At 33.6% G+C, this 22,104-nt stretch overlaps 2 protein-coding genes across 19 annotated transcripts in view; one reads left to right on the forward strand and one right to left on the reverse strand.

The window, feature by feature from the left end:
- FAM135A (family with sequence similarity 135 member A) overlaps window positions 1-22,104 on the reverse strand; it is a 52,404-nt gene that overhangs the window by 9,270 nt on the left and 21,030 nt on the right. For 4 of the 6 annotated variants that reach the window (XM_087915676.1, XM_087915666.1, XM_087915683.1 and 1 more), the window contains exons 7-16: window positions 21,458-21,631; window positions 19,232-19,358; window positions 18,624-18,777; window positions 15,039-15,116; window positions 8,095-8,150; window positions 7,127-7,282; window positions 5,866-5,939; window positions 4,991-5,145; window positions 2,180-4,376; window positions 180-337 (exon numbers count right to left, since the gene is read on the reverse strand). In XM_087915676.1, coding sequence (XP_087771802.1) covers window positions 180-337; window positions 2,180-4,376; window positions 4,991-5,145; window positions 5,866-5,939; window positions 7,127-7,282; window positions 8,095-8,150; window positions 15,039-15,116; window positions 18,624-18,777; window positions 19,232-19,358; window positions 21,458-21,631 — 3,329 coding nt within the window. The remainder of the gene's footprint in view (window positions 1-179; window positions 338-2,179; window positions 4,377-4,990; window positions 5,146-5,865; window positions 5,940-7,126; window positions 7,283-8,094; window positions 8,151-15,038; window positions 15,117-18,623; window positions 18,778-19,231; window positions 19,359-21,457; window positions 21,632-22,104) is intronic. The other 2 variants (XM_087915690.1, XM_087915699.1) reach the window with 1 other exon arrangement.
- Window positions 13,878-22,104, forward strand: part of LOC148127784 (uncharacterized) — a 28,825-nt gene continuing 20,598 nt past the window's right edge. For 10 of the 13 annotated variants that reach the window (XR_015739981.1, XR_015739984.1, XR_015739979.1 and 7 more), the window contains exons 1-2: window positions 13,878-14,065; window positions 17,631-17,748. Coding sequence is in view for 1 of the 13 variants with exons in the window: in XM_087915716.1 (XP_087771842.1) it covers window positions 14,071-14,144 (74 nt within the window). In the remaining 12 variants the exon portion in view is untranslated. Of the gene's footprint in view, window positions 14,145-17,630; window positions 17,749-22,104 lie in introns of all 13 variants that reach the window. The other 3 variants (XR_015739983.1, XR_015739990.1, XM_087915716.1) reach the window with 3 other exon arrangements.

A 22,104-nucleotide genomic window follows, 5' to 3' on the forward strand; every position in this document is an offset into this window, starting at 1 on the left:
AGCAATAACTAGATAGAAATGCTGATTTGACTGTTTTCAAATTAGCATTTTAGTTTAATTACTTTTAGAGATTTGCTTATATTTTGTACTACACAGACTAAATGTTCTCTTATTTAAACTAAATTTGAAATCCAGCATTTCAAGTATTTACTAATTTATTATCAGCTTCCACAGCATACCATCTAGGCCATGCACACAGATAATGAGATGTATTCCATCTTCTGAATTTTCTTCTTCTGTGCTGAAATAAGGCATGGAAGATGCTAAACTGGAAACATCACTGTACATGAATCCGGGAAGCTGAAGTTGCTTCAATTCTTCTTTAGCATGAAGGAATCTGTAATTAATAGATTTTTTTATCATTCAGCATGGAAATTAAAATAAGAAAATTATAGGTGTTCAAGTTTCATGTATTAATTTAATAAAGTTGACTAGAAAACCAGTATCATAGATTGCTCAGTAAATCTTAATCTCTGAAAAATTTACAGAGAATTTCTGTCCTGAATCTATGTCTACATTTTCCAGTTATGTGAGCTTCAGATAATAACATTTGCAAAAGCATTCTGCTGTAATGAATAAAATATTCAGTACTTTCACAAGATTACTGAACATCAACCTATTGTACCTGAACACAACTTCCTTAGCAATTAGTATTTCATGTCACACAGCTATACTTATATTGTGTTAATACTGAAGCAGCTTTCTGCTTGTAGAAATTTACAAACTTAAAGCTCTCTTCCAGCTTACTAGCCTTCAAATATGTTGTGACTACAACATCAAGGATATTGAGTCAACACATCAGAAATTTCATCAGATCAGCAGGTCTGCTTTAATAAAGTAAAATTTAAGAATAAATTCTTTCTGAAGTTCAGGAACAATTATTTAGTTGTATCTGAATACAAATAAATAAAATATAATAAATACATAAATTAAATATTTATACATAAATTATAAATTAAACATAATACATAAATTAAAAAGAAAACAAAAAACTCAAAAGGACAGATTTGATGGACCACTGGGTCTTTTTCTGCCCTCAGTTTTCTATATTTAATAATAGTAACACCCATCAAACATCAAAGAGATGATAAATAGGTGGATAAAAAATGCCAAATCCAGTCTGAGCATCTAGATGACTGTACAATGAATAATAATAATTGTGTTGGAAGAAATCAATGGTTGTACCAATACTAGTAGGAGCCCTTATAGCAATACCCAAAGGGTTGCCTAGATACATGAAAATTTTGAACTTATCAGACCTGAATATTCTGACTTTGAAAAAAAAAACATCTTACTCGGACCTGCCCATATCTCAGACGTTACCTTAACAGCTCTTAGGTCCTTGGTTAGGACTTGAACTGTTAAATTTTTACCAGTCCAGACTGTGAATTGAATTGAAGATTAAATCACTATCATCATCATCACCATCATAACAACAATAACAATAACCTACCAATATTTTTGCATGCACTGTATTTAAAAAAGCGAGATTTCTTCACCTTCATCTGTGCTGGCTCTCTGTCAGGCTATCTCAATTTCCCAATTTCATTTTCCGCATAAACCAAAGTATACAATTTCAAAATAAGATATTCATATGTATCTTACCAGCCATCCAGTTTTACCCGTAATTGGGAAAATCTGCAGCCCCAGTAACTAATTTTAGTAACTGGAAACAATTTCTTCCCTTTAAAAAGCAAGAATTCAACCTTCCTTTATACACACACACACAAGTACATTTTTTTTTTAAAGGATGGTTACATTATCTGCATACAATAAAATATCTAAGTTCTTCTAGGAAATGCTTCAGATTGTGATTTTAGCATATCCTAATTTTGTCTACTAAACCAGTAAACTCTCTTTAGCTAAATTCTGCTTTCCCAGTTATAGTCCTTATGAACAAACAGGAAAATGCTTACTATTTTAATAAATAATCCTAATTCCTGACCAAGCAAAATGATGAAAATAGCAACTATCAGAAACAATATGCAAATGCTATTTCTGAATTACAATTAAAAATGTGCATCTTTATTTTTAAAATATCTTCTGGGCCCATTTTTTAAAGTGTTGATTGATAGAGTCAGTAGACTGATATATATGACATGCATTCAGGCTCATGGAATCTTACAAATCAAAATATCAACTATAGGACATCAAAACAAACAATACAATATCCACTTACGCTAGCATTTGTGGTTTGGGAGAATATTCATACCAGGGAACAGATAAAATTGCACTACAGGAGGAGGTGCTGGACTGCTTGGAAAAAGAACTGGATTTATCCTGGGTGGACCATAAATTGCTACTTGGATATCCTTTCAAGACTGGAGGAAAAATCAAATTATCTGGCTTGCATAATGGAGCTGTATTTGTCTCATTTCCCAAAAGTTCATTAGACAAACTTTCTATTCTTAAACCTCTTTCACTTGTTAGATCAAAGTTCTCGAGACAATCATTTATAGTTTTGTACAAAAGGCCATCTTCTGCTTCCTCAAAATAACCATTTTCAACCATGCTTTGATCTTGAGCCTCTTCTTCCTCCTCCTGTGGGGAAGCAGAACATAAGGTTCCCCTTTGAGGGCTAACAAGATTGCTGCTGTCAATAGAATGTACATTGCAAATCTCTGTACTATTCTGATAGCCGAAGTAGTTTTCAACAAGTCCTTGCTTTAATATATCAGTACTACTTTCTAACGAGGGGACCTTCAAGTGTGTAAGATTTTGATTTTTCGTAATGAATAACTTATCAGTTATTTCTTTTTGTTCTAACATTTTATCAATATTCCTTTCACTTGTGTTTCTCATACTATCAGCACAGGAACTTACAGAACCTGAAACAACACAGGAGTTTCCTGGATAAACAATTGCCGAAGGAATTTCACTTGATTTTTCTTCCTCTAATCTTTGGGAATCTTTACATGTATTGTCTAAACTGAATTGTGGGCCGTGAGCATTCATAGCTGTAGCTGTATCTTCAACCAGTTGTTGAGGATCCTTGATTTTTGAGGTTAAGGAAGGCAAACATGTAGTTTCATTGTCTGATTGTTCAAAATATGTTATACAGTGAGGTGGCAAAATATCGGGCTCATCAATATCATCACATTTTGTCAAATCAATTGTTCCCAAGTCTAATACCGTTTCACTGTCCCTTAATTGACATTCGTGTAAAACGGATATCTTTGAATTTTCCTCAGGGGAAAGATCGTCATCAGAAGGGAGAGAGTTTATAGATGTCAGAGAAGATTGTATTTCACTAACTGCGCTTGTGCTCTCAGTACAGTGACTTTCCATCAGGGTTTTAATAATGACATCTGGTTTTTGCACAAGTTGAGGAAATGCTTTTTCATTGTTGCACATGCTTTGGCCTTGAGGAGTTTCAAAAGCTGTATCCGCACTTGGATGCATTGCAAAAGAACTTGGCTCACTTTCTACACCAGAATCCGAGAACCTAGATGATGCATAGGTATTATTAACATCAGGCAATTTAAGAGTCTCTCCACTTAAAATTGTAGTGGGAATGTCTTTTGTTGATTGATTAGCTGTGGTTAAAGAATCCTCAGCATGCTGGAAGTCTGTTTCTTGCACAACTTTTGTTTCGAGTGATAGTTCCTCTTCTGATTTAGATCTGTTTTCTGATTCTGAACCTTCAAATGTAAGTTCTGCTGTTTTCCCTGATCCAATTCGAACAAACACTTTATCTCCTCCATGTGATTTCCTACAGTATGGTTTCACTTCTATTTTTGTAACTCCAGAAGAACTAATATATTTTTCAGCAACAGTTCTGGATGTCAAGCTGCTATCCTCATGACTGTCATCAATTCCAGTCTGGGGGTTATAAAATGTACCCAAACTGACTGAATCTGCACAGGGAGATGTGACAGAAGTATGCAAGTTTTCCTCATTCTCTTCTAGTTTAATAACTTTTTGTTCATCTTTAAATTCCTTTTGACCAACTTGTTGTGGGGAGGTTTTTGCATCACAGACATGTTCACCAACAGTAGTAACATCCAATACTTCTTTCTCGTTGTATGAAGAAGTTCCTTCAAAACACTTGGCTATGTCCTCTGGTGCTACACTTTTCAAACATTTATAGCCTACTAGGACAACAGAATCTTTAGAATTTTGTTTTACTACTTTTTTTGGATTTTCGGGTTTAATTGTTTTTATTAATTTGGTAACCTTAACTTTGGACTTATTGATATCTTCACATTTTCCTTTTGTGGACTTTGTAAACTGCTTTTCACTTTCTGAGGCAACCAAATGCTTGTTTTTCAACTCTGGACTCAAAAAGGTAGTTGTGAAATTATCTTCAGTATCTTGTTTATCTGGTTTCTTGGAATCAGACTTTGGCTGAATAGTTAGCCAGGGAACATCCACATCTTTTTATTAAGAGACAAAATATTAAAAATAAAATTAGAATAAGCTCATGAAATCAATAGCAAAAGACATTTTACTATATTATGGTAAAGATTTAAAATATATATTAAAGAAGCAATTCTTTCAAGATCAGGTACCTTTGAGATAAAGGCCAACTGCTTATGACTTCTTCATCATATTAGAATAATATTATATTAGTCTATGTAACAAAAAGCAGAAAACTTTTCTGATTTTATCTAGCTTCAATGGAATGAACCCAGAATTCCTTGTACATAAAATAAATAAGGTACTTTGGAATTATAGACCTTTAGCAAATTCACTGAAATCAGATTATAAAACAAAGCAAGGGAAATATTATGTGGCACGTGACAAAATTTTCAAATGTCAATAAGATTTTAGCTTATCTTCTCCCTGCAATGCTATATACAATTACTTAAATAACTCCCAATCTTAAGATTTATTGCCTTTACTTAAAAAAAAATCAATTGCATTAGCCTATTCTGGTCTTGTTTAATTTCAATTTATTCAATCCTTGTTTTCAATAAGAACCTTGCAAGATAAAAAGTCAAAAAAAATTTTAATTCCAGCAAGGTTAACTTCAATATTTCTGACTTACCTTCAGTGACAGAATCTAGATACCGATCTTCAAAGATTATAGGTAAGGAATTCAGATCTCCATCTAATTCACTGCATTCAATTGGGAGAGGTGGGAGAGAACTACAGAATGAAGTGCTTTTTATTGCAGTACACATCTGAAGGTAACTCTGGGCACTGAAAGATACCGTTGATGTTAAAGTAGTCACAAAAAGTAAACATGTAACTTATAGTGCAATTAAAATGTAGTTGAAGGCAATCTATCTACATCACCAATAGAAATGGCAGCAGTTAAGCACAGTGTCACTCATGTATTTCTTGGCGGGTACACTTTTTGAACTCATGGCTTAGATAATGTAAACAGCATATTTTATTTTGCCAGTTACCCAAGGAGAGACTTGAAAAATTGGTCCTAACAGTCTCTCATTATACCACTGATTGAGAATGGTATTTAATATTATTACTGAGTCTATTTTAAAAAAATCTTCTTTTTTCAGGGAAGGCTATTTGATCCAATAGAAGGTTCTAAGACAGGAAAGGAATGAAAACAGATTGGCCTTCTTTTCTGTCAGTTTCCTCCTTATCCCTGAATCTGGAGAAATTTTTATCCATCAGGAAGGGACCAGGAGGGAGATAAGGCATTGTAGGAAAAGAGGGGAACTGCACCAAAAGAACTGCTTCCCACAACTGTTCACAGAAGACTCCAATGATATAAGATTTCAGTGAATGCCAAGATAGCTTTTGACAAAAGTCACTAAGAGAGCTAAAGATACACATTACAGAATATATTTTACTATTTTAAATATTACAGAATTAACTAATTTAAATCAATACAGAACATAAAGACAGTAAGTTTAGGAATTCTGATTCAATCATTTTTTTAAAAAAGTTACTTACTGAAGCTCTTGATATGCAAGGGCTGCCTCCCGAGGATGTTCAAAACAAAAAAAAGCTTCAGAAAATCTGCGTACCTAAAATGTTTTGAGATATGTTTTAAATTTGCTTTACTTTTCCAAAAAAATACATGAAGTGTACTTATGTCATCATTTTAAAATAATGGTGGTTAATTAATTTTTTAAAAATCAGATATATACAATACTTATATAGTAATGCTTACGTATAAAATTATAGGGATTTTTTTTTAAAAAAATAACCAATATTTGGCTATTATCTTTTTTCTTTATTGTCAACCAGAGATATATGTAACAGGGGAGCATTCAAAGAAAAACCATTGGTTTACACTTAAAGGCTACACATTCTACTCAATGTCTCCGATCTGAAAGATTTATTCATAGTAAATATGCTAGTTTTATTTAAAAAAATATTATCCATTATTCTTAGTCATCTAAATTCAACCTCCTAGCCCTCAGTACATTTCCAAACATCATAGATATCCATATATAATAAATACTAACTTCTCCATGTGACTTTCTATGCATCTGAAACTGATTTATTGAAGATCAGCTTATATTTCTATTCCCAGTCCCTGAACTAAAACGCATATTAATTTAGCTATTCCGTTATCCTGTAAGTACATGTTTTTAGTCTACCTCAACTGCTTCTTATCCTGTCTCCTTTTGTAGCAGTTAAAATTAATTATTCATATACTGTACAGGAATTTTATAGTGCAATTCACTGCTTCGTCGAAGTAACTGACTCAGATGCCACTAGAATTCATTTACATGGAATCAAGGTCTACAAATTAAAAGGATCTGTAGGATAACTGGGGAAATGTTGAAGCTTCTAATTTAACTTGATCAATACTTACTGTAGTTCCAATATTATCCAGATTACAGATGAAGAATTTAGGCTGATAATAAAGTCTGCTGCCAGTCTTTACTTATGGTATTTTCTAAGGTTTATGTTTAAAATTTTAGTTAGCCAGACAACTTAGTGGTTAAGAATTAATTATCAATATTATCAATATGTTATCAATTTCGGGCTTGACATAGATATTTATAAAGTTGAATAGATTTACACAACTTTAGTAGCTTTAATCCACTGTTAATAACTTTAACCTTTTAGAAAATAATTTATAAACTTAAGGAGATAACATTTTAATGAGCTAAACTGATATATTTTAACTTTCAGCTTTACTAGAACAGAACTAAAATAAATGTTACTTTTATAAATTGAAAGACAAAAGATAAATACATACACGCATTATATGGTGCTCTTGTGATAATAGTGCAATGACATCATCTTGGAAGTTAACAGATTCCAGAAATTGTCCCCATAAAGCCATCAAGAGAGAGCACAGCTGTGCAAGATTCATGTTTATAAGTTCTGCCAGTTCATCAGGATTTTCCATTTTCTGCACCAATAGAAACCAACAAACCTATAATCCTAGAAGTAGAATGGCTATTATCTGAAAAATTTATATGGATTTTTTTTCAAGTGGCCACACTGAAACTTTTTTTAATATATTTAGTTTCTGTCTTTGTTTGAATTACAACATTGAATTACAATTACTTTCAACATCTCAGGTAATTTCCACATTAAGAACCATCTGTGAATGCATTTAGGAATTGATTTTCAACAGTGGCTAATCAGATGAGGCTTCTGAAATCCAAGAGAATGGGCAAGGAGACAATAACCCTCCCTCTACATTGTTGGCTCATGGATTCCAGTGAATATTGACTTTGAATTTACACTTCCACTTAGGAATAACACCTAATAATCTTTGAAAAATTTATGAATCCCCTTTCAGAGATTATGATTGCCACCATATCATCTGTACACAGCTAAACAAGCTACATCCCCAGCACATAGACATTTTCTGTCCTCTCTTTTACGTGGCACTCTACAACTGTTAGAAGTTGTTAATTGAATACCGTTATCTTTTTTTTTTTTCTTAAATTGATCAGTCCTTAACAATTATCATTTTTCTTCAAAAAGAGAGTTCTGTTCCTTTAATAATTTAAGTGTTCTCTTTGGTAAATTTTGTGCCTCTCTGAATACCCTATCAGTGATGATTGACTAGCTTTGGAAAATACATTATGTTATACTTTTAATTTTAGCATTTGCCTCTCCCTTTTTTCTAGTGTATATCTATTTGAACACCCTCTTCTTCCTATTGATCAGTGGGTTTTTGAAGCTGGACATATGTTGATTAGGGGACAATACCTTTATTTCTTCACAGAGTTCCAAAAGGCGTGCTTCTACATCTACATCTACGTTCTCTGAAAAGACCAGTGTATGTAAAATTAATATTCCTAAATTCTAAATAATATGTAAATTACAAACTAAACCACATTTGAATGCATTAGAGATATAAAAAACAAGGAATTTATTTTGACAGTTTTAAAATATTATAAATATCATCTGAAATCTAGTAATTCTTAAAGTGACTTAAGCCATTTTATTTAGGGCCCTTTTTTCTGCAATATTTTCACTGTTAATTATGCTTTTTAAATATTAAACACATGTGATAATATAGTTTTTTTTCTTTAGACCTCTTTTGATTATGTATTTTAAAAGCCAACACTGTACAATGCACAAAGATGAAATGTTGAAATTTTATTAAGATTGATATAATCATGAGCTCATGAAAATTATCACTAGAAAAGCAAGTTCGGAAGAATGTGTACTGAAAATCAAAATGGGGTTGTATTTTAAAAATGTCAAAAATTGGGTTGGAGCATTAAGGAATACAAACAGAGGCTAATGGAAAATTTTAACAAACATTATTTTGGAATTCCATTTATCATATGCCGTTGATAAGGATAGGTTGTCATTTTCTGGGATTCTCCTTTTTTTGTTACTGAACATTTGTTCCTTCTCTCTTAAGATGACTGCCTTTAATCTATGTAGGCAGTAGTTTGACTTACACAGAAGGAATTGGCAAAAATTCTTGCTCCACTTTGGTCAGCAATTGTCTCTGCTGGAGCCCATTCTGTTCATGTAACTCAAAACAGAAGCTATTAAATTTATTCAGAATAAAAATCCCTTAGTTGTGGTGCTTGACTTATGATCACAATTGAGACCAGACTTCTGGTCGCAAGTTGTTACATGCATAAATCAAGACACCTAAGTGACTGAACCAAGTGAAAAAAATACAGGTATTGTAAAGTCTTTTCATATATGTAAAGGTAATTGCTAAGGTATTTTTAATAATTCATTAACCTCATTGATAAAAAGGTCTGATATCAATTTAAATTTACTAGGGCATTTTTCAGATTAATTATACTGTAGATATATTTCTTCTCACAAGAATAAAGCTTAAATCCTTTTCTAACCAAACATTCTTAGAACTATCTTTTAAAATTGTGTAACTGGCATTACGATGACCCATTTTAGAACTGGACAGTAAAAACCAATAATCAAATTTAGCTGATCTCAGAAACCATACAGGGCTATAGATATGGTTACTATCTGGATGGAAGAGCTCCTGGATATACCAAGACTGTAGGCGTTATTGGGAATTGCAAATCAATTCTTGTAATCTTTATTTTATTTTATTTTAATTTTATTTATTTTTATTTGTCAATTGCTTACAAGATAATAGGTACAAGTAAAAACATAGTTATGAATACATGGATACATATAAGAAAAATAAAAAATATATAAAACAATAGGACAGGGACGGTAGGCACGTTGGTGCGCTTATGCACGCCCCCTACTGGGAATTCAAATCAAGCTTGATTCACTGGGAATCAAGCTTGATTTGAAGACTCTTATCTTAAAACTTACATCATTCCCACCCAATCACTATATTAGTTTACATAGAATTTTTTTTTTTAATGTATTTATAAAAATGCCTTTAAACTAGGATTTTACTTGAAAGTATTTTGGACATGTCTATAAATTTGAAGCATTAACTTCCTTAAAAGTCTTTGAAGTTTTCATAAGGGCTGAATTGGTAATGTTTCATGAGAAAATAAAGAAAATATTAGGATATAAAAAGATATATAACAGCCTAAGCGTTGTTGTTTTTTTCTTTTTTTAAGATGTGAAATAACTTTCCAAAAACAGAGCAAGCTGTTTTAGGGTAGTTATATAAATTTTGAAACAAAGGTTTTTATAGATCAATTAAAATTGCAAGCTGGGAGGATTTTATTAGCATCTCCTTCTCAAAAATGCTTTGGAGATTCTCCCACAGATCCAGAGTAAAATTTGAGGACAATGTAGTGGTCTGCATAGGAGAGAACCTATTTTTCCAAGGCTTACTATTGAAGGTACCACTACTGCATTCAGCTAAAAGTGCCTCTAACTGCTAAATATTGGGAGTTTGACATGAGACCCTAATAGAAACAGAATAAAGTTAGCATTCACCCTTCATTTTTCTGAAATGTAGCATTCCTTTGTTTGGCCCAGGAAATGAAGAGTTTTGTAGGCTCAACTAAATGTTTACACAAGCTCAGTCAATTCCAGGAATGGGCAGAAAGATCTGAACTTGAAGCAAGTTTTTTACCATCAAGAGCTCGGACCAAATTTTTGCATAAACCAGAATTTTGTCACAAGCACAGAACAAAATGTTCCTATGTCCCATAATTGGCTTGTATTTTCTGTAAATTTCCCCAAGCTATGAAGCTTACAGTCTACGTTAACCAAAAACAAGAGCAGGTTTACTTTGTTGACATTGACTTGAGACAAAAGAGAGAGCAAGGGGTCATTTAGGGTAAGCCAGAGCCATCATATATTGCTGCCTACATGAAAAGTAGCTACATGAGAAGTAAATTTCATTTTGTTTTTAATTATTCGCTATGGGGAAGTTGTTACTGTTTGTAATGTAATGTCCCTCTATAATTTTGTGTCGTGTACTTTCCGGTAGGTCGCCAATTGGAAAAAGTGAACATTAAACTATACTTTGGAGAAAAGCCTCCAATCAAAAGCCTGACATAAACCCCAAATTTATGTGGCTCTCAGGCTTTTTTCATAGACTGTGTTCAAGAAACACAATGTTGTACTGTTGATTCTTCACTGGGTTCAGTTGTGTATCTATCTGTTCAAGAAGGCTGGAAAAAGTGCACTTAAGCCAGGGATGTCAAATTCCTGGTCCACGGGCCGGATGCATCACATGCTGGCCATGCCCATGCCTGGTTTTGCGAAGGGGAAAAAAGGCCTGATATGTCACGTGACACCGCCATGACAACATGAGTTTGACATCCCTGACATAAGCTGTTGCTTTCATTGTTTGTTCTTATTATTAGTTTTTTTTATCTCCCACCTTTTTTATATAACTCAAGGCGGCAAAAATACTTAATAATCCAGCCTCCTATTTTCTCCTGAGAAAGCCTAACTGGCCCAAAGTGACCCAGTTGGCTTTCATGCCTAAGGCAGACCTAGAATCTACCTTTCCTTGTTTCTAGGCAAGCACGCTGGCGACTGTTAAGTTGTCATTGATAAGTTGGATAGCTCCTTGCATATTATGTATGTTCTATACTAGTAAATTAGGCTATATCTTAACATATGTTTTATGGTAGTAATTTCAAGACAAAAGTGCGGAGCATGTATTATGTGTAAAATATGGAGGAAAGGGCTTGTTTTAATCTATGAATCAATAGAAGTAATGATTATTAATTAATTATTTACAGTTGCATGTTTTCAATATGCATGTGAATTCTTTAAGATGCAGCAACTGAGTCACAGGAGATAGTATTAAAATATTGCGATGTCCTCCAGGCAACTAGGCTAAGGAGCACCAAAATTTGCAGGGAAATGAGGAAAGATAATGAAATCTGTATGACATCGACATGCAAATGCATATGATTTATGTATTTATGTTAGATGTCAGGATGCAAGTATGTGGTGAAGGCATTTGGATGATGTTGTCACATCACAGCATGTGTTGTCATTTTGATGTCATTAGTTTGTCGCAGGTGCTGCTAAAGGACATATGATACAAATGAAAGAATTTGCTGAATAATTATTTTATTTTTAAAACATCTAGAGCCAGTTGAATGAACAAATTAGGATACTCATCCCAGTGATTATTCCAGCTTAAGGCAAACAGATACCAAAAATGCAGTGCTTCTTCCACTTACAGCAAAATGGATTGTATCTTAAAGTACAATTATGTTCCCAAGCAGACTAACATAGAACTGCAACTCGGTTTTTTGGCCTTCTGTAATTTAAGACAACCAAGAACATATTCTTCCTTTATCTTTTTAATTAAGATGTTCAAGATGTACAAGAAAGCCACTATTTATTAATAAATTGTAATTATACAGTGCATTCAGAAAGTATTCAGACCCCTTCACTTTTGTCAATTTTGTTATGCTGCAGCCTGATTTTACGGTTGTTGAATTTCATTTTTTCTCTCATTAATCTATACTCAGTAACTCATAATGACAAAGTGAAGATATAATTTGAGAAATGTCTGTAAATTTATTAAAAAGAAAAAACTAAAATATCACATTGGCACAAGTATTCAGACCTTTTGCAAGAACATTTCAAATTTACCTCAGGTGCCCCCATTTATGTGGCTCATTGCTGACACACCTTGATTGGGATCAACCTGGGGTAAATTAAATTGATTGGACATGATTTGGAAAAGCACACACCTCTCTATAGAAGGCCTTATAGCTGACAATGCATACTGTAGCAGAGCAAAAGCCATGAGGTCAAAGGAACTGCCTGAAGGACAACCATCACTGCAACTGAACTTTATGGCAGTGTCTAGACCAGGGCTGTCAAAGCTGAGGGCCAGATACGTCATGTGCTGGCCACCCCTCCCCCACCTGGTTTATCAAAGGGGAAAAAAGTCCCGATATGTCACATGATGCTGCAAGTTTGACACTCCTTGTCTAGATGGAAGCCTCTCCTCAATGCAAAACACATGAAAGCCCACTTTGAGTTTGCAAAAAAAGAACCTGAACACTGAGGAACAAGATTCTCTGGTCTGATGAAACCAAGATTGAAATGTTTGGTCTCAATTTAAACATTATGTCTGGAGGAAACCAGGCACTGCTCATCACCTGCCCAATATCATCCCAACAGTGAAGCATGGTGGTATGGGGGTCCTAAAGATGCCCTGTGTTCCTTCACTACTGAACACAGACACAGGCTGTTAAGGATGAGCGTCTGCCTCTGAAACTGAAACACAAATGGTTCTTATAATCTGCATGTCTTTCTGGAAATCTGTTCATACTCCTGCACCATTCGAAGGGTGTTCATTCCAAAGTGCACCATTCCTCATCATCCAGTCGGAGCTGAAGAAGCTTCTTGGATAAGAAGCAAAACGTCTTCAAAGAAAAACAAGGAAGTCCAGCTGGCTCTTAAAAAAGGACCTTTGGGACAACCAAAATCTGGATGATTGAGAATCTCCATAGATATTTAGCTATGCACTTTGGGATGAACACTCTGAATGGTGCAGGAGTATGAAGAGATTTATTAAAAAAATAGCAGACTACAAAAACCATTTACACTTCAGTTTGAGATGTAGACAATACAGACTCATTATCAATAGCCTGTGCCTGTGTTCAACAGTGAAGGGACACATGGCAGAAAACATCCTGGAAAAAACAACAGCTCCACAACACAATACTTTCAGCAGTTACAAGAAGGCTCTACATCCATTTGCATCACTCAGGTGATCCCAAGGAAACAGACAAACCTCCAAGTGGCCTCAATACTCTCTAAAAGAATGCAAATGACCAGCTGCCTGCAAGGAATATAAATCCTTCCATTTCCCACCATCCAGTCAAAACTGAGGAAGCTTCTTGGATGCAAAGTGAAATGTCTTTAAACAAAAACAAGAAAGTCCAGTTGCCCCTTGAATACAGTATCTTTGGAACAACCATGACCTAGATGACGGAAAATCTCCATAGACATGCTGTGGGAGGTGTTTTTCAGCAGCAGGGACTAGGAGACTAATCAGTTTTGAAGGAAAGTGAATGGAGCAAAGTACAGGGATATCTTTAATGAAAACCTGTTCCACAGCGGTCAGGACCTTAGACTGGGCCAAAGGTTAACTTTCTAACATGACAACAATTCTAGCCAAGCAACACAGGAGAGGCTTAGGGACGTGAATGTCCTAGAGTAGATCAGCCAGAGCCCTGACTTGAATTCTATGGAACATCTCTGGAGGAACCTGAAAGTGGCTGCCCACCCAAAGTGACCATTCAACCTGTTTGAGCTTGAGATGATTTGCAAGGTAGGATGGCAGAAAATCCCCCAATCCAGGTGTCCAAAGCTTGTCCTGACATTACTCGAGGCTGTAATTGCTGCCAAAGGTACTTCAAAAAATATTGAGTGTTGGGTCTGAAGATGTATGCCAATGTGATATTTCAGTTTTTTCTTTTTAATAAATATATAGACATTTCTAAAATTCTGTTTTCACTTTGTCATTACGGGGTACTGAATGTGGATTAATGAGAAAAGAATGAATTGCAACAACTGTAAAATCAGGCTGTCGTATAACAAAATTGACAAAATGAAGGGTATGTGAATATTTTGTGAATGCACTGTATATAAAAGCAACAATGGGATTCCAAATAATATCCAAAAGAGCATATTGAACTGGATCCTTTTCATAAACAGAAATGCTTTTGCAGTTTGTCTCGCTTTGACAGAAGACATTTCAATTCAGTGGCTGCTCCTACTAAGAGAGATGTAATCGCTACTTGATTTTATTTTTCCCTTGACATTTCTAGCATCACCCCAAATGCTCTTTGGGAGAGTATTATCTCCAAATCCTCCTGCTCTTTTCTTTTTTATCAGACCATCTTGGGATCAGAATTCCATGTATGGGGAATCTGAATTCAACTCATTGAATATTTGCACTTATAGCATAAGCATGTATTATTATTTTGTCTCATGCCTGGAAGTAGAGCCAGATAGTATTACAAAGCATGCTTTCAGAAGGACAAATAGGTAGGAGAAACTGAACTTTCAGTGAAAGTATCTCATTTCATTAACACTGTAACTTCAGACAAAGCTGGGCAGAGCCTTAATTTAATATATTTATTATGCTAATTGATCCTTGGCCCTTGGGTTGAATTGCTCTTTAAGGATCACTGATCTTCTGTAAACATGAAATAATAGGTATTATTTACAAACAGTAATATAATTTTACTATAATAAATCCTAATGGGTTATAAATATAACCCACTTTTTAAAGAACATACCTAGATAGGCGTCTCCCTGGATTCGTAGATATTTTCTTCTGAGAAGACGTTCATAAAGGACCTGCATGCTGGACTTGGCTAGTTATAGGGATTGTACACATGACTAGTTACTACACTCTTCCATTTGTGCTTATTATTATTATTACTAGCTTTAAAGTTAATAAGAAAGCTTATAATTTGCCTACTAATTAGTGAAATTAGATAAGAAAATTAAAGAATAGAATTTAGTAGATTTCTAGATCTGGAGTTGATGATGTACATTATGGCTGCTTGGGGCTTATAATTAGTTTGGAGTTTAATCTGTTAATGAAAGATTGTTCAAATGCTAACAATTTTTGTTATTTTAATAGAATAGGGTGGAACATGATTTGTTCAAAACTTCTCTCTTTTTGTAAGACCAAAAAAAGCCAATTATAAAAATAAAAATGTACATCAGAAAAATAAGAAAACAGAAGGCAAAAAGAAAGTATACAATGCAAGGCAATTAAAAAACAAACAAACAGAATGATTTCAGATTATTTTTGCTAGAATCCCATTTGAATCAAATTTCTAAATGGTATACAACAAATACCCCATTATTTTATGATAATAATTCAAAATACTACCTTTTTTTGCTTATAATCTGAACACACATTGCAGGAAGTAAGGCAGTATCTCATCCAAACTTACATAGGTGCAACTTTGATTTGCACTCAGTATGTTTAGCAATAAGTTTTGTAAGTTCATGTTAGTAATATTAGTACACATCACCAACCCAGTAAATGTCCTAGGCATAGCAAGTTTTTTACATATGCACAGGCAAAATTAAAGTATTGAATAAATGAACCTAAAAATCAAAATAGAATATTAAATAGAAAATGTCAGCAATAAAACATAATATATTGAAGAATCCTCTTTTCAATTCTAAACTTTTTTTTTAGAAACAATAATTGGCTAACTCATGCATTCCATTTAATTCCTGCAAAGATTAGAGTAGGTTCATTTAAATAATTTTTTGTGGGGTAACTTATTATTGAAACATAACTTTTAATCTTAAGGAAAGTATTTAGATATTTTCCTTAAATAATTCATAAAACTAGATAAATGTATGTATGATCAAAATATATCCTTACAAATTATTACCACAGTATAATGTATTGTATACACAGTACTGTGTATACTGTATACACAGTATAATGTACACATTAATGTATAATGCACAGAAACAATTCATTACAGAATACAAGGATTTTATTAGTAGCACAGCCAAATGCTATATCCCAATTTATGCATCAATTCAGGGGTATATTTTTCTATTCTAATGAAATGTTAGATGAGAACAACAACCTATAGTCTAGAAAGGTGCAGGGATTTGCATCTTCAGTGGAAAAAGTGCTTCAGAGAAAATAGGTGCACACTACTGCATTTGGTGACACCTTAAAGAAGCCATGCCTTTGTTTAAGTAGATGACCAGAGAATGTAAGAATTTGGTTGGATCTTGATTCCTCAACTAAAATAAACATTTTTGTGGGATGAGGTGGCTGCAGTGAAAATCCAGGAAAAGGTGTGTGGCTTTTTGAAGAAGGTATTGACAAATGTAGTATGATTCTATGTTCTCTCTGAAATATTATTCTATGCCAAATTCAAGTATCTGCGGATAATTGCTGGAGTCTTAATGTACAATAATAGATTTTAGCAGTTGCATTATATGCTATTGCATATAAAACTAGATTTATGGAGACTACTAGTTTGTTGTGATCGGCCTGTATACCTATGCATACACCTGTTGTAAATATAATACTCTGTACATGTTAACCCTTTCTAGGAGCATGATCAGGTAAATTAACCAAAAATAGAAGGCATACTATTTTGTCCATATCTAAGTCCTTGGATTGCTGTATCATTTTCCACATCAAAGTGGCAAAAGTAGGCCTTTTTTAGCTAAAATTCGTATGTTTATTATGCGGAGCCACACTAGCATTTCCTCATTTCTGAAGTTCCTTAAAATCACACCATTGAAATTTAGAAGCATGGTTAGGACTCATTTGGGATATGGCTTCTAAATGTTATGGCTTCAATCTACTTTATAAATAAATCTAAAAATCTTAATAAAATATTAAACAGAGAAATGTCAGCAATAAAAGCATAAAGTATTAAGAACTCTCTATTTTAAAGTTGATTTTTATCCAAGGTAGTAACTGGTTAATTTGTAGCCCTTAGTGAGTAGGAAAGGTAGTGTGACCCCAGCTGCCGTCAGCAAACAGAGACAAGCATGAACCAACATGCAGCTCATTCATAGTAAACTAGATTGTCCAGAAATGTAGCATAATATTAAATCTCAACACAGCTGCTAACTTTCTAATTCTGTCAACTACATTAAATCTTGAATAACTGAAGTTCCAAAAAGCAGTTTACTGTAGATTCGCATAAAACTGCAAATACAACTGGGTCTTTGTCATTTAAACCATTGTATCAATAAAGACTAACCTGCTATTGCATCCACTACTAAGGAGAGTGCACAATGATCATCACACTAAAAATTAGATGAATGATGATACTCCTTCTCTCTCTATTTTTTTCAGTTGGTTTATGTGAATCTATTTTACTTTTCAGTTTTCAATCAAACTGACTCTTGAATTGCATGAGAGATGGGATGAACAAGAAGTATATAGGCAGTCCTTGTCTTATAACTGGGATCAGAATCTCCGTCATTAAGCAATGTGGTCGTGATGTGAGTTGTGCCCAATTTTATCACCTTTTTGCTGTGGTTGCTAAACAAATCGCATGATTATTAAACGAATCTAGCTTCCCCTGCTGACTTTGCTTATCTGAAACCTCCTGTGAAGGTAGCAAATGCTGATCACATGACCTGGGATGCTGTAACCACTGTAAATACATGCCAATTACCAAGGGCCCAAAATTTGATCCTGTGACTGCAGAGATGCTGTGACAGACTTAAGCCGTAAGAACTAGTCATAAATCATTTTTTAATCACCATAGCTTTGAATAAATGGCTGCAAGTCAAGAACTACCTGTACAAGTACTTGTCTTAAAAGTGACTTTATATTTATCTCTGGGTCTCTAAATCCTAGGCTAATCCTGTATGAGGAATATAAAAGTTATATAATATTATATCACCACTGTATACAATACACAGAGATGATACTAAATCACTGTATCATATGACATGGCTCTAGAAAGAACTATAAACCCTTCATTTGAAATAAAACTGTTTTTTAAGTGTATATACTACTATATTATGTAGAAAGTTTCAGCTTTTAATTCTTACTGTTATTAATGCAAATACATTCGAAATAAAATGTTTTGCAGTAATTGTAATTTATTTCGAGAAGCACACAGTATTTTTATTAATATATTGCATAATTATAACATTAATATAAGTATAAATATAATATGGGTGCTCTAATAGATTATATGAGAAAATAAGATAAAGTTTACATTTTGAAGAAATTGTAAAAAAACAAGGCTACATAATTAACTCTATGGGCAGTATTTCTTATTGTATTATCTATATCCCAAGGTGTATCTTAGTACAGTGGCATATATTGTAAGCTGTGCCATAGAAGGAAAAAGATTTTGACATACCTGCATCTAATTTGTGACAAGAAGGCAGTTCATTTGATAAATTGGTAAAATAACTGTGTAATCCTTTGAAAGCGAGCAGCAAACTGGCACAAAGTGTATGGTGAAGACTGTAAGCATGATTCAAGAAAGGCTCTGCTATTACAAACCTGCAACCCTAAAAATGGATTTATAATTTTTTAGTCATGACGAAACATCAACATTTTATTTCAAGTTTAAAGACAATGCTTAAGATATTACCCAAGGCATTACTTTTATGTAAGCTTTTTCCACTCACCTACCCACAACAAACATCCAAAGTTAAGGTAATTCAGGGAGGGAGGTTTCCTATGAACATGTCCTAATTCTAGAAGTCTTATTCAGTATTACAGTGAATTTCTTTGTTAAAAAGTTTACTATTTAGGATATATTTCTCAGTCAAATAAATCAACAAAAACAGCTGCAATATTACAAAAAATATCTAGTACATAACATCATGACCAGTAATTTTAGTATGCAATATTTTAATATAGCAATATCTACTCCATGTAATGATTTGCTTCTTAAAAATTATTCTGTAAATGGCTTGTGCTGTTCAATCTATTAGAAAGACAAAATAATTCCAGTCTTACATCAGCTGATAATTGCTTGGTGTAATTGTTGCCAAAGACAACACTTTCAAGAGAAGGAATCACAGAATCCCTGCTCTGTGCTGGTGCATTTCTGTTTAACCAAGTATTCTTTATAGGGCGAGGAAAGCTAAAAACAAATGAAGGCAGAATTAAACATCGAAACAAATATGTGCAAAGTCTGCAGGAAAGATCAATAGTAGAAAATTAAAACTTGATACAAATTACTAGTTCAGTATTTGTTGCAACTAGTGTATTATGCCATATACTGCACAGAATATGACAATGTATAAAGCTAAACATTATGTAAATTATTGTAAATACAGGTGTCCTTGACTTACAACCACAATTGAGACCCGAATTTCTGTTGCTAAGCAAGACAATTGTTAAGTGAATACTGCCCCATTTTCTTGTAACAGTTGTTAAGTTGTTAAGTGAATCAATGCAGCTGGTAAGTTAGTGCTGTTGTAATTTTGAATGGTCACTAAATGAAGTGTTGTAAGTTGAGGACTACCTGTAATATTTTAGATAATTGTAGATGAATGAATAGCTAAACAGTTGCTTAAATGTGAACAATCTTAGAAGGTGAGTCATCTTAGTGGTGATTTTTAAAAGTATTTTTGAAAGTTTTCATTCAACTGAGAAATGTAAGTCTAAGTAAGAAAGGAAGGTAAGATATTAAAAACATATTGAAGTTACTGTAATTATTTTTTTTACTATAATTTTACCAATTCAACCTGTTATTTACTTTTAACAATTTTTACTAGCTAATTATTTTTGAAAACTTAAATGATCACATTATAAGCTTACAACCAGCATATATAAAAAATAACTACATCTGAATATCAAGGCGTAGAGAAAACCAATTGTTTTTTTGCCAAAATAAAAAGTATGCACATTTGAGAGGAGATACAGAAGTTAATTCACTTGTTATGTTTATAATTTTGAAATGGTGTAAGAAAAAACAAAAGAGAGTATTAAAATATTCCAGGGTCTAAACCCACCTCCAATGTAATTGATCATATTTTTCATTAAAAGAACAAGAGTTTGTTCTGCTTTCTTTCTTTGCTTATAATTCCAAAATTAGGTCTCTTTCAAATGTGCTTAGTTAAGTAAAAAGCAAGGGTTTGTATAAACTTAACAAATGTAACAACGGGAAGTGCATTTCATGAATAATGAATACTACAGCATTATGATCTAGTGGAAGCACACACTCTCTTGTTCCAGTAGCAGATGACATCTCTGAAGCAGCTAAATGAAACTTGTAAATGATGCAACTTCTTTAATTCTTTGAACAGAAGTGCAAATGCACTTTGCAAAACACTTACTTAAAATGCTTTGCATAACCCTACTACAAAATTTAATCTTTTCAATAAATAAAATAAAAATGCACTTTGCAAAGCAGTTATTTCAAATGCTTTGCATAGGCCTACTACAAAGTTTAACCTTTGCAATGAATAAAACTGCTAGGATAGCAGTACAAAGGATACCTATGGACTTTTAGGATGCCACACTATCAAGACACATAACTCGTAAGTTTGTTGTTGGTACGACAAATGCAAGTTCATAAGCTGAACAAAAAGTATAATGAGATGTTTCAAGCTATAACTCCATACATAGCCTGTGTAATTTTAATATATTTTCTCCCTTTGCCAGTCCTATTCTACTATGCTAATTTAGAAATAATTTCACATTCGGTTGTTTGCAGACAACTATACTTTCTTCAGATATCTTATGTCTATACTATTTCTACTAGACGTGGTTTCATATTAAAATTAAAAAATAGTTTGCAGCAACACACTCAATGCAAGAGAAATATATACTCAAATAATGATCAATTTAGGTAATATCTTTTGTCCCAGAGAAATATTTACACGAACAAGTAGGATCTTTCATATTAACTACCCATGATTCCCTGCAAATGACCATGCTACCTAAAGCTATTAAGAACTGATATTTGACAGGCACCAGTAGATGTACTCTGTCCAAAATATGTACCATATTTTTTGCACTAGAAGACACTCCTGACTATAAGACACACCTAGCTTTTGAGGAAAACAAGAAAAATCTAACTCTGCCTCCCAGCAATTCGCTTCCTTGCAGCAAACAGCCTGGACAGCTTCAGCACAGCCTGATTTAACATAAGCAGCTGATTGGTGATTGGAAACAAAATAGGAATAAATTTCATCACATTAAAGTATTGAAAAACAGAACATTTCTAGTCATTACCTTATCAATGGCTGATGAAGAGCAACTAAAGAGGCATGCACTATAGCAGAGATGACAGAAAGGTGAAAGTAATCAAACATAACATTAACGTAGTGATGAAGGCCTCTGTGTAAAGTAAAGTGCAACTTTAGCGTTCGGCTGCTAATTAGCTGCAAAGTGTTCAGGTCCTCTGGTCTAAATGAAAAAGAGCATAAACACAGGCAAAGAAGTGTGTTATTAGTTTAAAAGAACAAGTATACAACATAAATTATTTTAAAAATAATTTAACACTAGGATTAAGAATTCAAGAATACAAAGCAATGACTGAAATCTTCTATACTATATAGTTTTTGTAATGTCTTCTGTAGCCGGCAAGGCTTTTATGAAGGCCTCTGTAACTGATAACAAAGCTCCAAATCGATCTGGAGCTGTTATCGGCTGCAGAGGCCTTCAGGAAAGTCTTGCTGGCTGCAGAAGTAGTAGTTCCTGAAGGCCTCTGACAGCGAAAAGGAAACGGGGCTATGCGCACAAGATGGGGCTATGCACAGTAGATGACATCCCCTGAAAATAAGACCTGGTGCCTTTTTTGGTGGCAAAAAAATATAAGACAGGGTCTTATTTTGGGGGAAACACGATGTATAATAACAAATTCAAATGTAAGCAAAAAA

This window comes from Pseudonaja textilis, chromosome 1, assembly GCF_049901715.1.
Source record: "Pseudonaja textilis isolate UNSWEBS1 chromosome 1, rPseTex1.2, whole genome shotgun sequence".
In the NCBI taxonomy this organism is placed as follows: domain Eukaryota; kingdom Metazoa; phylum Chordata; class Lepidosauria; order Squamata; family Elapidae; genus Pseudonaja; species Pseudonaja textilis.